This window comes from Pristiophorus japonicus, chromosome 8, assembly GCF_044704955.1.
Source record: "Pristiophorus japonicus isolate sPriJap1 chromosome 8, sPriJap1.hap1, whole genome shotgun sequence".
Taxonomy (NCBI): Eukaryota; Metazoa; Chordata; class Chondrichthyes; family Pristiophoridae; genus Pristiophorus; species Pristiophorus japonicus.
In genome coordinates, this window is record NC_091984.1 from 135,082,982 (window position 1) to 135,098,665 (window position 15,684).

The 15,684-nt window shown below is 48.4% G+C and overlaps 1 protein-coding gene across 6 annotated transcripts in view; it reads left to right on the forward strand.

Moving 5' to 3' along the window:
* Positions 1 to 15,684, forward strand: part of ralgps2 (Ral GEF with PH domain and SH3 binding motif 2) — a 641,885-nt gene that overhangs the window by 510,428 nt on the left and 115,773 nt on the right. For all 6 annotated transcript variants that reach the window (XM_070887410.1, XM_070887411.1, XM_070887407.1 and 3 more), the window contains 2 exons: positions 14,583 to 14,720; positions 14,824 to 14,914. In XM_070887410.1, coding sequence (XP_070743511.1) covers positions 14,583 to 14,720; positions 14,824 to 14,914 — 229 coding nt within the window. The remainder of the gene's footprint in view (positions 1 to 14,582; positions 14,721 to 14,823; positions 14,915 to 15,684) is intronic.

The window sequence follows — 15,684 nt, forward strand, 5'->3', positions numbered from 1 at the left end:
ACACTGGTTTCTATTACTACATGTACAGTTGTGTGGCCTGTTGGTAATCATCACTCGCCTCTGTTTCCACAAAGCAACATTTGAAACGGAGGTGTACTTGTGTTGCCATTTTTGTTCGCCCATCTTTTTCTGAATTCTGATGTGAGAAACTCACCAGGACTCTACTGGACATCATGTGACTTTTTATCAGACTTTCAGTCACCTTCAAAAATTGAATGTGTGGACAAGTTGCAGCTGCATATTACAGGCTTCCCCGAAAACATGCAGGTCAAATGACGAAATATTTTTGGAGAAAAATCGGAAACTATACTTAAAGAAACACCAATTATAAAATAATCCCCCAAAATGGCAACCTGCCCTTCCTACATTGGTAGTCAGATATCTGCCCTTTTGAGCCACAGAGACCGCACCCCAATTTTAGAAACATCAAACAGGATTGACGGCAAGGGCCCAGAAAGAAAGTACTACCTTTAAACCCCAGTGTCAATACCTGTCTGACATTAGCAAGTTCACCAGGGCATTACATCTGACATTTTTTTCGATGAGTGGGACCTTATCTTGTTGAATAGCTGTGGGCCAGAACCTTTCTATTCATGTGCATTTTGTCAATATTCAAGATAGTGATTTTCCAAAGGACAGTTAAGAAATGGTCTTACCAAAGAAGCCTCAGCTTTCCTGAGTCAACAAAACTCGAGGCTCGACTTTCATGAGCTTGTTTTTGGAGATTTGTCTATGAAGGACCATTTGACCATTTCCTACATTACAACAGTGACTTTACTTCAAACGTACTGAATTAGCTGTAAAGCACTTTGGGACGTCCTGAGGTTGTGAAAGGCGCTATATAAATGCAAGTTCCCTCTTTTATTGATCATGTGGCACTTTGTGTCTTGATCAATATAAGATATGAGTTTCGCTGGCGCAGAAACTTTAGGGAAACTTGAATATTTTAATTTAGGCCAAAAAAACAGCGACAATAATCTAGAACAAAATTAATTGGCATTTAGAAAAATATGGACTAATAAATGAAAGTCTGCATGGATATGTTAAAGGCAAATCATGTTTGATTGACTTGATTGAGTTCTTTGATGAAGTAATAGAGAAGGTAGATGAGGCTAGTGTGTATGGATTTAAAAAAAGCATTTGACATATAACAGGTGGAACCTCGCTTATCTGGCACCCTCAGGACCTGGCCTGTGCCAGATAAGGGATTTTGCCGGATGAGGGGAGGTCATGTTAAATTGGATGGTACAGGTACTGAGCAAGGGGATATCTGGGCGGGCTGGCTGGCTTGGGGCTGGTAGTGCGGCAGAGAGATCAGGCCAGCGATTGCGGGAGTCGGCAGCGAGGAAGAACTTTGATTTGTTCACGTCGGAGCGGCTGGGAACGAGGGGTGGTGCCGGAAAAGGGAGATTCAATCTGTGGTGTCCTTGCACCTTACTATAGAACCACACAAGGCATGTACTGCAAAAAAAAGTCACGACGTCACCTGAACCTTTATTCCCAGGACCAAGGAGTGCTGACCCTGCGTGGGGCCTCCCTTTATATACCTGGATGACCAGGTGAGGAGTGTCTCCCACAAGTTCACCCCCTGTGGTCAAGGTGTGCATTACTCAGGTGTATACAGTGTACAGTGTTGTTACATAAAGGTTACAGTTATGTGAAGGTTACAAACATGACATCACCTCCCGCCAACATCTTTGGGTCAAAGATTGAGCCTTTCAGGCGGTCGACGCTCTCTCATGGAGCGCCGCAGTTGGGGTTCTGGTGGTTGGGCGTTGGCATGCGTCTCTGTCGCCTGAGGTGATTCCGTCCTGTCCGGGCTGGCCGCAGGGACTGTGCATGCTGGTGAATGTCCTTGTTGCTCGTTCTCTGGCAGTGGTGTGGGTGACATCTCATGATCTTCCTCAGGTTCCTCAGTGTCCATGCTGAACCTTTACTTGGTCCAGATGTTTGTGGCATATCTGCCCATTGTTAAGTCTGACCACTATGACCCTATTCCCCTCTTTGCCAATTACAGTACCCTCAAGCCACTTGGGTCCCAAAGCATGATTGAGAACGAATACAGGGTCATCGATTTCTATGCATCTCCCCACTGAGTTGCGATCATGGCACTCGATTTGGGACTGGCGCTTGCCCTTAACAATGTCTGACAGGGCTGGATGAATGAGGGACAGCCGCGTTTTAAGCGTGCGTTTCATGAGTAGTTCCGCGGGCGGGACTCCCGCGAGCGAATGCGGTCGGGACCTATAGGCCTGCAGGAGGCGCGATAGGCAGTACTGAAGGGAGGGCCCTTGTATCCGGAGCATGCCCTGTTTTATGATTTGAACCGCACGTTCCGCCTGGCCATTGGAAGCCGGCTTGAACGGTGCTGTCCTGACGTGTTTGATACCATTACCTGACATAAACTCCTGGAATTCATAGCTAGTGAAACACGGGCCGTTGTCTCTAACCAGGATGTCCAGCAAGCCGTGGGTCGCGAAGACCGTACGCAGACTCTCCACGGTGGTGGATGTCGTGCACGAATTTAATATGATGCACTCGATCCATTTCAAGTATGCATCGACAACAATCAGGAACATTTTTACCATGAACGGGCCCACATAGTCTACGTGAATACGTGACCATGGCCTGATGGGCCAGGGCTACGGGCTGAGTGGGGCCTCCCTGGGGTTCCCAGCTGAGCACACGTCGTGCACCTGCGAACCCAGTGTTCCAGGTCTGAGTCAATTCCCGGCCACCATATATGTGACCGGGCAATGGTCTTCATTCGCATGATGCCTGGGTGCTCGCTGTGGAGTTCCCTGATGAATGCTTCCCTTCCTTTCTGGGGCATGACTACCCGGCTGCCCCATAGCAGGCCGTCGGCTTGGATGGAGAGCTCGTTCATCCGTCTATGAAATGGCCTGACCTCCTCGGGGCATGCTCAGTGTGCGGGCGCCCAATCCCCGGTCAGGACACATTTCTTTATCAGGGATCGGAGGGGATCTCTGTTGGTCCAGATTTTGATCTGGCGGGCTGTGATGGGGGAGCCTGCGGTGTCGAAAACCTCAACGGCCATGACCATCTCCATGCTTTGCTCCGACGCCCCCTCGGTGGTCGCCAGTGGGAGCCTGCTGAGCGCGTCAGCGCACTTTTCGGTGCCTGGCCGGTGCCGTATGGTGTAGTCATACGCGGCCAGCGTGAGGGCCCACCGCTGTATGCGAGCTGATGCATTGGCATTGACAGCCTTGCTGTCGGACAACGGGGATGTTAACGGTTTGTAGTCCATTTCTAACACAAACCTTCTGCCGAAAAGGTACTGGTGCATCTTTTTCACCCCGTAGACACATGCGAGTGCTTCCTTTTCAATCATCCCATATCCCCGTTCTGCCTGGGAGAGCGACCTGGAGGCATAAGCCACAGGTTGGAGTTGGCCCTCATCATTGCTCTGCTTTAACACATACCCAACCCCATAGGATGATGCATCACACGTTAAAACCAGTTTCTTACAGGGGTTGTACAAGATCAACAGCTTGTTTGAACAAAGCAGATTCCTTGTCCGATTGAAAGCCCATTCTTGACAGTCCTCCCCAAAACCATTCACAACCCTTATGCAGGAGCACGTGCAGCAGCTCCAACAATATGCTTAAGTTCGGCAGAAAGTTCCCGAAGTAGTTCAGTAGTCCCAGAAATGACCGCAACTCTGATGTGTTGCCGGGCCTGGGCGCACGACGGATCGCCTCCGTTTTGGATTCAGTAGGCCGGATCCCGTCTGCGGCAACGCTCCTGCCCAAAAACTCGACCTCTGGGGCCAAAAACACACACTTGGACAACTTTAGTCGCAAGTCTACCCGGTCCAGTCGGCGTAGCACCTCCTCCAGGTTGTGGAGGTGTTCCTCGGTGTCTCGACCCCTGATTAGGATGTCATCTTGGAATACGATTGTTCCAGGGATGGATTTAAGCAAGCTTTCCATGTTCCTCTAAAGATAGCGGCCGCTGAACGAATGCCAAACGGACACCTGTTGTAAACGAATAGCCCCTTGTGCGTAGTGATGTTGGTCAGAAGTTTGGATTCTTCAGCCAGTTCCTGAGTCATGTAGGCTGATGTGAGGCCCAACTTGGTGAACAGCTTGCCACTTGCCAGCGTGGCAAAAAGATCCTCCGCTCTTGGAAGCGGGTATCGGTCCTGGAGTGACACTCGGTTGATGGTGGCCTTGTAGTCGCCACAAATCCTGACCGAGCCATCCGCTTTAAGGACAGGAAGGATGGGGCTTGCCCAGTCACTGAATTCAACAGGCGAAATTATGCCATCTCTGAGCAGCCTGTCCAACTCATTCTCAATTCTCTCACGCATCACATACGGCACGGCTCTGGCTTTGTGGTGCACTAGTCTGGCGTCCGGGGTGATGCGTATCACTATTTTGGTGCCCTTAAAAGTCCCGACACCTGGTTGAAAAAGTGGCCCAAATTTCTGTAGGTCCTGTGAGCATGAACTTCGCTCCACAGATGAAATGGCGTGCACATCCCCCCATTTCCAGTTAATTTTGGCTAACCAGCTCCTTCCCAAGAGCACGGGACCATTCCCCGGGACAATCCAGAGTGGCAGCCGGTTCTCCGATCCATTGTGTGTGACCACCAAGTTTGCACTGCTTAGTACTGGGATGATCTCTATGGTGTACGTCCGTAACTGCGTGTCAATGCATTCCAGTTTGGACCTGTTAGCTTTGAATAGCCATAGTTTTTCAAATTGTTGGGCACTCATAAGTGACTGGCTGGCTCCTGTGTCCAGCTTCATGCATACCGGGATGCCATTTAATAGAACTTTCATCATCATAGGTGGCGTGTTGGTATACGAGCTGTGGACGTCTGCCACATGAACCCGCTGGACTTCAGCATCCATAGCTTTGCCCCAAGCATCATTCTGCCTTGCAGACCCCTCGTCTGGTTCCTCTGCCTCGTAAACTAGCCTCGCTATGGGCACATGTCCACTGAAATTACAGTTTCTGAAGATAAATTGCTGAAACCTACAGGTTTTCGCAGCATGTCTGCCACCGCACCTCCAGCATGAGCTGAGATTGTTGTGAACAAAGGAACTGTTCACAGGCATTCCTCTCTGATTGTCTCTTTGATTACTCCTGAGCACTCTGTTGCTGAGTGTCAATGGTCCCATCCCGGGATGCATTGCCCCTTGTGATGGTGTGAATTGCCGATCCCCCTGCCATTGTCTCTGTTGCTGGCCCACCCTAGAGTCTGTTGCTGCCTGGGCGGTGTCGAATTGCCCTTGCCTGCCTGCAGGGTTCTGAATCTCGTTTACAATGTTAACTCCCTGGTCCATCGCCACGTTGGAACCAGGGCTGCGCGCGTAAATTATCTTGGTCTCCTCTTCCCCTGCCATGAAGGTCTGAGCTATCAACGTTGCCCTTTCCAAAGTCAAGTCCTTGGTCTCAATAAGCTTCCTGAAAATCCCGGCATGACCAATGCCCTCAATGAAGAAATCCCTTAACATCTCCCTCCTGCAGGTATCTGTGAACTTACAGAGGCTGGCCAAACACCGAAGGTCCGCAACGAAGTCCGATATGCTTTGTCCCTCCCGACGCCGGTGTGTGTAGAACCAGTGCCGGGCCATGTGCATACTGCTCGCCGGTTTCAGGTGCTCACCGATCAGAGTGTTGAGCTCTTCAAAAGATTTGTCCGCCGGCTTCTCGGGTGCGAGCAGGTCTTTCATCAGCGCATACGTCTTGGATCCACAACTGGTCAGTAGATGCGCCCTCTGCTTGCCAGCCGCTTCCTCTCCCAGCCAGTCCTTCGTGACAAAGCTCTGCTGGAGCCTCTCCACGAAATCGTCCCAGTCCTCACCAACACAGTACCGTTCATCTGTGCTACCGGTGGCCATCCTCGTGGGTCGTTGATTCCCATTTCTCGTCGCCAAATGTGGTGTCCTTACACCTTACTATAGAATCACACGAGGCATGTCATTTCTGTATATTTCCCTCCAGTCTGAAAAAAACAGAGTTTACCACTCATGTTCCCAAGGAGTGCTGACCCTGCGTGGGACCTCCCTTTAATACCTGGATGATCAGGTGAGGAGTGTCTCCCACAAGTTCACCCCCTGTGGTCAAGATGTGCATTACTCGGATGTATACAGTGTACAGTGTTGTTGCATAAACGTTAGTTATGTGAAGGTCACAAACATGACACAACCTGTACCACATTATAGACTTGTTGGCAAAATAAAAGCCCATGGGATTAAAGGGACAGTGGTAACATGGATACAAAATTGGCTAAGGGGCAGAGAGTAGTGGTAAACTCTGGTTTTTCAGACTGGAGGGAAATATACAGTGGTTCCTCAGGGTCAATTTTACGATCACCACTCCTTTTGATATATATGTTAATGGCCTGGACTTCGGAAATGTAGTAAACAATGAGGCGGATAGTAACAGACTTCAGGAGGACATAGACTGGTGAATTGGGTAGTCACATGGCAGATGAAGTTTATGGCAGATGAAGTTTAAAGCAGAGAAGTGTGAATGATACATTTTAGTTGGAAGAATGAGGAGCGGCAATATGAATTAAATGGTACAATCTTTAAGCAGGAACAGAGAGATTTGGGGTCAATGTGCACATATCTTTGAAGGTGGCAGGACAAGTTGAGAATGCAGTTTTAAAAAACCTATGGGGTCCTTGGCTTTATTAATAGAGGAGTACAGTACGAAAACAAGGAGGTTATGCTAAACCTTTATAAAACACTGGTTTGGCCACAGTTTGAGTATTGTAGCTGCACTGTTGGACGGAGTATAAATCAAGAAATAATGGAGGCTTGTAATTAAGGAACGGCAATAATCATGGGCGATTTTAACTTCATATTGATTGGACAAAGCAAATTGGCCAGGGGAGCCTTGAGGAAGAGTTCATCGAGTGTATCCGGGATAGTTTCCTTGAACAGTAAATTGCGGAACCAAACAAGGGAGCAGGCTATCTTAGATCTGGTACTGTGTAATGAGACAGGGTTAATAAATGATCTCGCAGGAAAGGATCCTCTAGGAATGAGTGATCATGACATGGTTGAATTTTAAATTCAGTTGGAGGGTGAGAAAGTTGGTTCTCAAACCAGTGTCCTAAATAAAGGAGACTACAAAGGTGTGAGGGCAGAGTTGGCTAAAGTGGACTAGGAAAATAGATTAATGTATGCGACGGTTGATGAGCATTGGCAGACATTTAAGGAGATATATAACTCGCAACAAAAATATATCCTAATGAGAAGGAAAGACTAAGGGAAGGGATAACCATCTGTGGCTAACGAAGGAAATAAGGGATGGTATCAAATTGAAAACAAGGGCATACAATGTGGCCAAGACTAGTGGGAGGCCAGAGGATTGGGAAACTTTTAAAAGCCAGCAAAGTATGACTAAAGAAAATGATAAAGTCAGCTCGCACGAAATATAAAATCAGATAGTAAGAGTTTCTACAGTTATATAAAAAGGAAAAGAGTGGCTAAAGTAAATGTTGGTCCCCTAGAGGATGAGACTGGGGAATTATTCCATCATCATCATCATCATCATCATCATAGACAGTCCCTCGGAATCGAGGAAGACTTGCTTCCACTCTTAGCGTGAGTTCTTAGGTGGCTATATGAGAACCACAGTCTCTGTCACAGGTGGGACAGACAGTGGTTGAAGGAAAGGGTGGGCGGGGAGTCTGGTTTGCCACACGCTCTTTCCGCTGCCTGCGCTTGATTTCTGCATGCTCTCGGTGACGAGACTCGAGGAGCTCAGTGCCCTCCCACATGCACTTCCTCCACTTAGGGCGGTCTTTGGCCAGGGACTCCCAGGTGTCAGTGGGGATGTCGCACTTTGTCAGGGGAGGCTTTGAGGGTGTCCTTGTGACATTTCTGCTGCCTGCTTTTGGCTCATTTGCCATGGACGAGTTCCGAGTAGAGCACTTGCTTTGGGAATCTCGAGTCTGACATGCAAACTATGTGGTCTGCCCAACGGAGCTGATCAAGTGTGGTCAGTGCTTCAATGCTGGGGATGTTGGCGTGGACGAGGGCGCTAACGTTGGTGCATCGGTCCACCCAGGGGATTTGCAGGATCTTGCGGAGACATCGTTGGTGGTATTTCTCCAGCGACTTGAGGTGTATACTGTACATGATCCACGTCTATGAGCCATACAGGAGGGCAGGTATTACTACGGCCCTGTAGACCATGAGCTTGGTGACAGTTTTGAGGGCCTGGTCTTCAAACACTCTTTTCCTCAGGCGGCTGAAGGCTGCACTGGCACACTGGAGGCGATGTTGGATCTTGTCGTCGATGCCTGCTCTTGTTGATAGGAGGCTCCCGAGATAAGGGAAGTGGTCCACATTGTCCAGGGCCGCGTCGTGGATCTTGATGACTGGGGGGCAGTGCTGTGTGGCAAGGACAGGCTGGTGGAGGGCCTTTGTCTTACTGATGTTTAGCATAAGGCCCATGCTTTCGTATGCCTCAGTAAATACGTCGACTATGTCCTGGAGTTCAGCCTCTGTGTGAGCACAGGCGCAGGCATCATCCGCATACTGTAGCTCGACGACAGAGGTTGGGATGGTCTTGGACCTGGCCTGGAGTCGGCGAAGGCTGAACAGGTTCTCACTGATTCTGTCATTTAGTTCCACTCCAGCGGGGAGCTTGTCAACTGTGAGGTGGAGCATGGCAGCGAGGAAGATTGAAAAGAGGGTTGGGACAGTGACAAGGAGTGGGAATTAATAATGGAGAACAGGGAAATGGCAGAGACGTTGAAGAAATATTTTGCATCGGTCTTCACTGTTGAAGACACTAAAAACATCCCATAGTGGATAATCAAGGGGCTATAGGAAGGGAGGAACTTAATACAATCACTATCACTAATGAAGTAGTACTCGGTAAAATAATGGGACTAAAGGCGGACAAGTCCCTTGGACCCTGATGGCTTACATCCTAGAGTCTTAGAAGAAGTGGCTGCAGAGATAGTGGATGCATTGGTTGTAATCTACCAAAATTCCTTGGATTCTGGGGTGGTCCCAGCGGATTGGAAAACTGTAAATGTAACGCCCCTATTTAAAAAAGGAGGCAGACAAAAAGCAGGAAACTATAGACCAGTTAGCCTAACATCTGTCGTTGGGAAAATGCTGGAGTCCATTATTAAGGAAGCAGTAGTGGGACATTTGGAAAAGCATAATTTAATCAAGCAGAGTCAACATAGTTTTATGAAAGAGAAATCATGTTTCACAAATTTGCTGGAGTTCTTTGAGGATGTAACGAGCAGGGTGGATAAGGGAGAACCAGTGAATGTCATGTATTTGGATTTCCAGAAGGCATTCGATAAGGTGCCACATAAAAGGTTACTGCACAAAATAAAAGTTCACTGGGTTGGGGGTAATATATTAGCGTGGTTAGAGGATTGGCTAATTAACAGAAAACAGAGATAAATGGATCATTTTCAGGTTGACAAACGTGACTAGCGAGGTGCCGCAGTGATCGGTGCTGGGTCCTCAACTATTTACAATCTGTATTAATGACTTGGATGAAGGGACCGAAAGATGGGTGGGAAAGCAAATTGAGGAGAACACAAATATCTGCAAAGGGATATTTTGGGCCCAAGTTTCGGGCCGCGCCTAGAACGGCGCAGCCCCGACCTGGACGCCAGTTTTTCGCGCCACAAAGTGCGGCGAAAAAAAACTTCCAGATTCTCCGACTCCCTGCTGGCCCTCGGCGCGTGCAGCACGAGCTGTAGGGGGCGGAGCTAGGTCCCTTCGCTGCAAACAGTGCCGGGACCTCTGCACATGCGTGCTAGCCCCCCACCCTGGCCCAATGACCTCACTGGGGCTGCGTGCATAAGGCTCCTCCCACGCCCAGCTCCTGCTTCCTCCCGACCCGACTCGACTCCCGCTTCCCCCCCCCCCCCCCCCCCGGACCGGACTGGACCCGACCCGCACTCCCGACCCGACCCGCACTCCCGACCCCCCCCACCCCACCCCCACCTGGACCCGACCCAACCTGACCTCCCGCCCCCAACACGAACCGACCCGACCTCTATCCTCCCCCCCCCTCCCAGACCCGACCCATGCTCCCGACGGCCGCCCCCCCCCCCCGGACTGGACCCGACCCGACCCACGCTCCCGACCCCGACCCGCGCTCCCCCGGACCCGACCCAACCCAATGCCACCTACCTGTAAATCTGGTGCTGGGGACGGGCCCTGCCCGAAGTCTTGGGACCGGCCAGGCCCGGCCCGTTCAGCCTCCCCCCGCCCCCCCCTTCTCCTTTTTCCCCCCCCTTCTCCTTTCCCCCCCCCTTTTTCCTTTCTCCCCTCCCTTCTCCTTTCCCCCCTTCTCCTTTTCCCCCCTTCTCCTTTTCCCCCCTTCTCCTTTCCCCCCCCTTCTCCTTTTTCCCCCTTCTCCTCTCCCCCCCTCCTCTTCTCCTCTCCCCCCTCCTCTTCTCCTCTCCCCCCTTCCTTCCCCTTCTCCTCCCCCCCTTCTCCTCTCCCCCCTCCTTCCCCTTCTCCCCCCCTCCTTCCCCTTCTCCCCCCCCTCCTTCCCCTTCTCCCCCCCCCTCCTTCCCCTTCTCCCCCGCCTCCTTCCCCTTCTCCCCCCCTCCTTCCCCTTCTCCTCCCCCCCTTCCCCTTCTCCTCCCCCCCCTTCCCCTTCTCCACCCCTTCCCCTTCTCCTCCCCCCTTCCCCTTCCCCCTTCCCCTTCTCCTCCCCCCCCTTCCCCTTCTCCTCCCCCTCTTCCCCTCCCCCCTTTCCCCTTCTCCTCCCCCCTTTCCCCTTCTCCTCCCCCCCTTTCCCCTTCTCCTCCCCCCCTTTCCCCTTCTCCTCTCCCCTTTCCCCTTCTCCTCCCCCCTTTCCCCTTCTCCTCCCTCCCTTCCCCTTCTCCTCCCTCCCTTCCCCTTCTCCTCCCCCCTTCCCCTTCTCCTCCCCCCTTCCCCTTCTCCTCCCCCCTTCCCCTTCTCCTCCCCTTCCCCTTCTCCTCCCCCCCTTCCCCTTCTCCTCCCCCCCTTCCCCTTCTCCTCCCCCCCTTCCCCTTCTCCTCCCCCCTTCCCCTTCTCCTCCCCCCCTTCCCCTTCTCCTCCCCCCTTCCCCTTCTCCTCCCCCCCTTCCCCTTCTCCTCCCCCCCTTCCCCTTCTCCTCCCCCCCTTCTCCTCCTCCTCCTCCCCCCTTCCCTCCCCCTTCCCTCTCCCTTCCCTCTCCCTCCCCCTCTGCCTCCCTCCCTCCCCTCCCCCTGCCCCCGCTCCTCCCCCTTCCGTCGCTGTCAGAAACACAGACACTGACAGACAGAGATAGAGACACTGACAGAGACAGACTTGGGTGGGGGGGGGCATCCCAGCATGCTGTTGGAGGGCTCCCGGTGCTGCAGTCGGTAAGTAGAAAATGTTTTATTTATTGATTTAAAAAAAAAAATTATTTCTTATTAATTTTTTTGATTGATTTATTGGTTGATTTATTGATGTTTTTATCATTTATTATTGATGATGGCTCTTTATTTGTAAAACTGAAGTGTTTAATGTTTGTAAACTTCCCTTTAAACCTCCCCCCGCCCCCCCCCCCCCCATTCCCTACGCCTGATTTGTAACCTACGCCTGATTTTCTAAAGTGTAGACAAGGTTTTTTCGAGCGTACAAAAATCTTCACTTACTCCATTCTAAGTTAGTTTGGAGTAATTTTTCACTGCCGAAACTTTGAAAACAGGCGTAAGTGGCCGGTCACGCCCCCTTTTGGAAAAAAAAATTCTGTTCCAAAGTGAAACTGTTATAACTGACTAGAACTGGAGCAAACTAAATGCTGAGAATTTGAATTTCTAAGATACTCCGTTCTACACCAAATGCTCCAAAAAATCAGGAGCAACTGAGGCCGAAACTTGGGCCCATAGACAGGCTAAGCGAGTGGGCAAAAAATTGGCAGATGGAGTATAGTGTGGGAAAATGTGAGGTTATCCACTTTGGCAGAAAAAATAGAAAAGCAAATTATAATTTAAATGGAGAAAAATTGCAAAGTGCTGCCATACAGAGGGACCCGGGGGTCCTTGTGTGTGAAACACAAAAAGTTCGTATGCAGGTACAGCAGGTAATCAGGAAGGCAAATGGAATGTTGGCCTTTATTGCAAGGGGGATAAAGTATAAAAGCAGAGAAGTCCTGCTACAACTGTACAGGGTATTGGTGAGGCCACATCTGGAGTACGGCGTACAGTTTTGGTCTCCGTATTTAAGGAAGGATATACTTGCATTGGAGGCTGTTCAGAGAAGGTTCACTAGGTTGATTCTGGAAATGAGGGGGTTGACTTCTGATGATAGGTTGAGTAGGTTGGGCCAATACTCATTGGCGTTCAGAAGAATGAGGGGTGATCTTATTGAAACATATAAGATAATGAGGGAGCTCGACAAGGTAGATGCAGAGAGGATGTTTCCACTCTTGGGGGAATAAAGACCAGGGGGGCATAGTTTAAGAATAAGGGGTCGCCCATTTAGAACTGAGATGAGGAGGAATTTCTTCTGAGGGTTGTAAATCTGTAGAGATAGATAGATTTTTGAATGATAAGGGAATAAAGGGTTATGGGGAGCAGTCAGGGAAGTGGCGCTGAGTCCATGATGAGATCAGCCATGATCTTATTAAATGGCGGAGCAGGCTTGTGGGGCCAGGTGGCCTACTCCTGCTCCTATTTCTTATGTTTTGGGCACCACACATTTGGAAGAATGTCGAGGTCTTGGAGAGGATGCAGAAAAGATTTACTGGAATGGAACCAGGGATGAGGGACTTCAGTTATGTGGAGAGACTGGAGAAGCTGAGTTCTGATTAGAGCAGAGAAGGGTCAGAGGTGATTTGATACAGGTGTTCAAAATCGTGAAGAGTTTTGATAAGTAAATAAGGAGAAACTATTTCCAGTGGCAGAAGAGTCAGTAACCAGAGGACACAGATTTAAGGTGATTGACAAAAGAACCAGCGGTGACATGAGGAAACATTCTTTTACACAGCGAGTTGTTGTGATCTGGAATGCAATGCTTGAAAGGATGGTGGAAGCTGATTCAATAGTAACGTTCAAAAGGGAGTTGGATAAATACTTGAAGGAAAAAAATTACAAAGTGAGGGAAACGACAGGGAAGTGGGATTAATTGGACAGCTCTACCAAAGAGCCTCCACAGGCACAGTGGCCTTCTGTCCTGTATCATTCTATGAATTTGTATTTGGGAGCAGCTCTCCCATTTGCAGGTGTAACTTAATCAATCACCAGTGAAATAGCAGGCAAGATTAATTATTTGCACAGTACTTGTCAAACAACTGCTGTTGATGTTTTTATTATTACTTCCTATGGTCTGTACAGTGTACATTAACCAAGTGTGCTCTCTGAGTTGCTGAGTTACCGTGTTGTATCTTGAATCAACAAAAAAGTCAGGGTTCCAGGTTTAGTTCTGTTCGAGTCATCTGAAGATAGGCCGCAGCCAGCTGCATAGTCAGTCAAGCTGACACTGGGATGCCATTCTGTGCTTTCAGACGACATCATTTTAGATTCTGGCAGTCGGGGAAAGAATGAAAAACGTTATTCGATAAAATCTTGTCGTTTGTTGGTTTTATTGATCCTTTTGTGCAGCTCTGACAAGGATGGTCTGAAAATTGCAGAGAAGCCTTATAGTTGTGAAAGCTGTGCAACCTGGAAATACTTTTGTGTATTTGCATTTAATTTAACCTTTGCAATTAATTTGATGAGTGAGATTCTTTTTAATATTTTCTGCTTCTTCCCCTTGGCCTTCCAATCCCACACACTCATCTATTGCCAAGTCAGACTCCCAGCTCACATGCTACCTTGTAACCAGCTTCTAGGAAGTGAGGGAAAGCAATCTGGGAATGCCTTTATTCTCCTTCCCTTTGGGGGAACCATTCTCTGCTGCATTTCTCCACATTGGAATAGATAAGATTGCAAATTGCAGCGATGAACCCACATCCCATTGTGCCATGAGCTACCAGCAGTAACTTTCAGAATTATTTTCTGAAGTTTGTTGACCAACACAGGTCTGGTAGTGCCTTGGTTATGGAACTTGACTGGTAACCCAGTCATGTGTTCAGGTTTGACTATGGCTAGTTGTGAAAATAAATTCAGTAAATGAGGTAATGTCTTAACAGCCATACTGGTTCACTAGTGTCCTTCCTTCAGATTAATGAACTTGGGACGCCTACCCGGTCACACTATTCGTTTGGCACTTGATGTCCTCTGAAGTAGCCTAGCAAGCTAATCAGTTGTACAAATGATTGCTCCAGAAGGCTGCCCACCATCACCTTGAGACAATTCTGGATGGGAAATAAATATGGCCACACCAGTGCCTCCCATATTTTAAAAGAAAATGATTCAGTGGGATAATAGAACTTTACCTATTTTGGTAAAAGGTTTGACTTAATGCTGGTTCGACTTCATGCTATCAGCTGCTGAATGCAAGCATTTGCATGTTGAAAAATAGGTGCTGAATAAGGCTTACAATGTACAGTGACATCTACAAGTCCATTTTGAAGTGTAATGTTTTAATTGATGTGAGAATCATTTCCCTAAATTTTGCAACATTTCATTTTTTTGAGGCTTTCACAATTTTCAGTTCATCATGCTTTGTTTTACAGGCATTTATTTGTCCGACTTGACGTACATTGACTCAGCGTACCCATCCACGCACAGTATCATTGAGAGCGAACAAAGATCGAACTTAATGAACAATATTTTGAGAATTATTTCAGATCTTCAGCAGTCCTGTGATTATGGTGAGTTACATGAGCATATTTCTCCATTGATTAATTTTAATTCCCTAACTAGATACGGTTTGATTTTTTTTTTCCCCTCTTTGATGCATTTTTTTGATTTTAGATATCCCTCTGCTGCCTCATGTTCAGAAATACCTGAATTCAGTGAGATATATTGAAGAACTTCAGAAATTTGTTGAAGATGACAATTACAAGTAGGTTTCCTTATGAGCTTTTACCATAAGTTCTTACTACAATTACATGTAATGGTGCTTCTCATTTTAAATATGATTTGAATCTTTTCACACAAAACTAGAATTGTTATTCAATTTAAAACAAACCTTCCTGACTCTACCCTGTAGTTTTCTGTGAAAGTCTTTAATGCTCAAATTTCTCTTGAGTGGAGTGCTGCCTCATGTTCAGAAATACCTGAACACTGAAGCATTAATTCCAATTAAAGCAACCAACATTATCCAATGCACACACATCCCCTAACTACACTTAAGGCCATTTATCCTCTTAGCATTGTCAAGTTCTACAGCTTCCTGTAGCACATTCACTTTTCCTGATTCATAAATGTTGCCACCCTACAGAGAAAAAACACCTAGGTGGCAGTGCTTTATACAATCTAAATGGGATGCTTTTCCACACTTCAGATTTTTTTTCTTGTCACAAACAAGGTGTCAGCCTTGGCTCAGTTTGTAGCCTCCGAATCAGGTGGTTATAGGTTCAAGCCTCACTCCAGAGACTTGCGCCCTTAATCTATGCTGGCTCTTCTGTCCGTTACTGAGGAACTGCTGCAGTGTCTGGTGTGCCATCTTTCGGATGATAAGTTAAACCAAAAGAGTATTAGGCAGTCCCTCATAATCGAGAATGACTTGCTTCCACACCAAAAAGGAATGAGTTCACAGGTGCTTCAATGAGGGACCTGACATTCTAGGTCCCGAACAACATCTTGAAGGGTAGAAGATGCCTGTGCATGGAT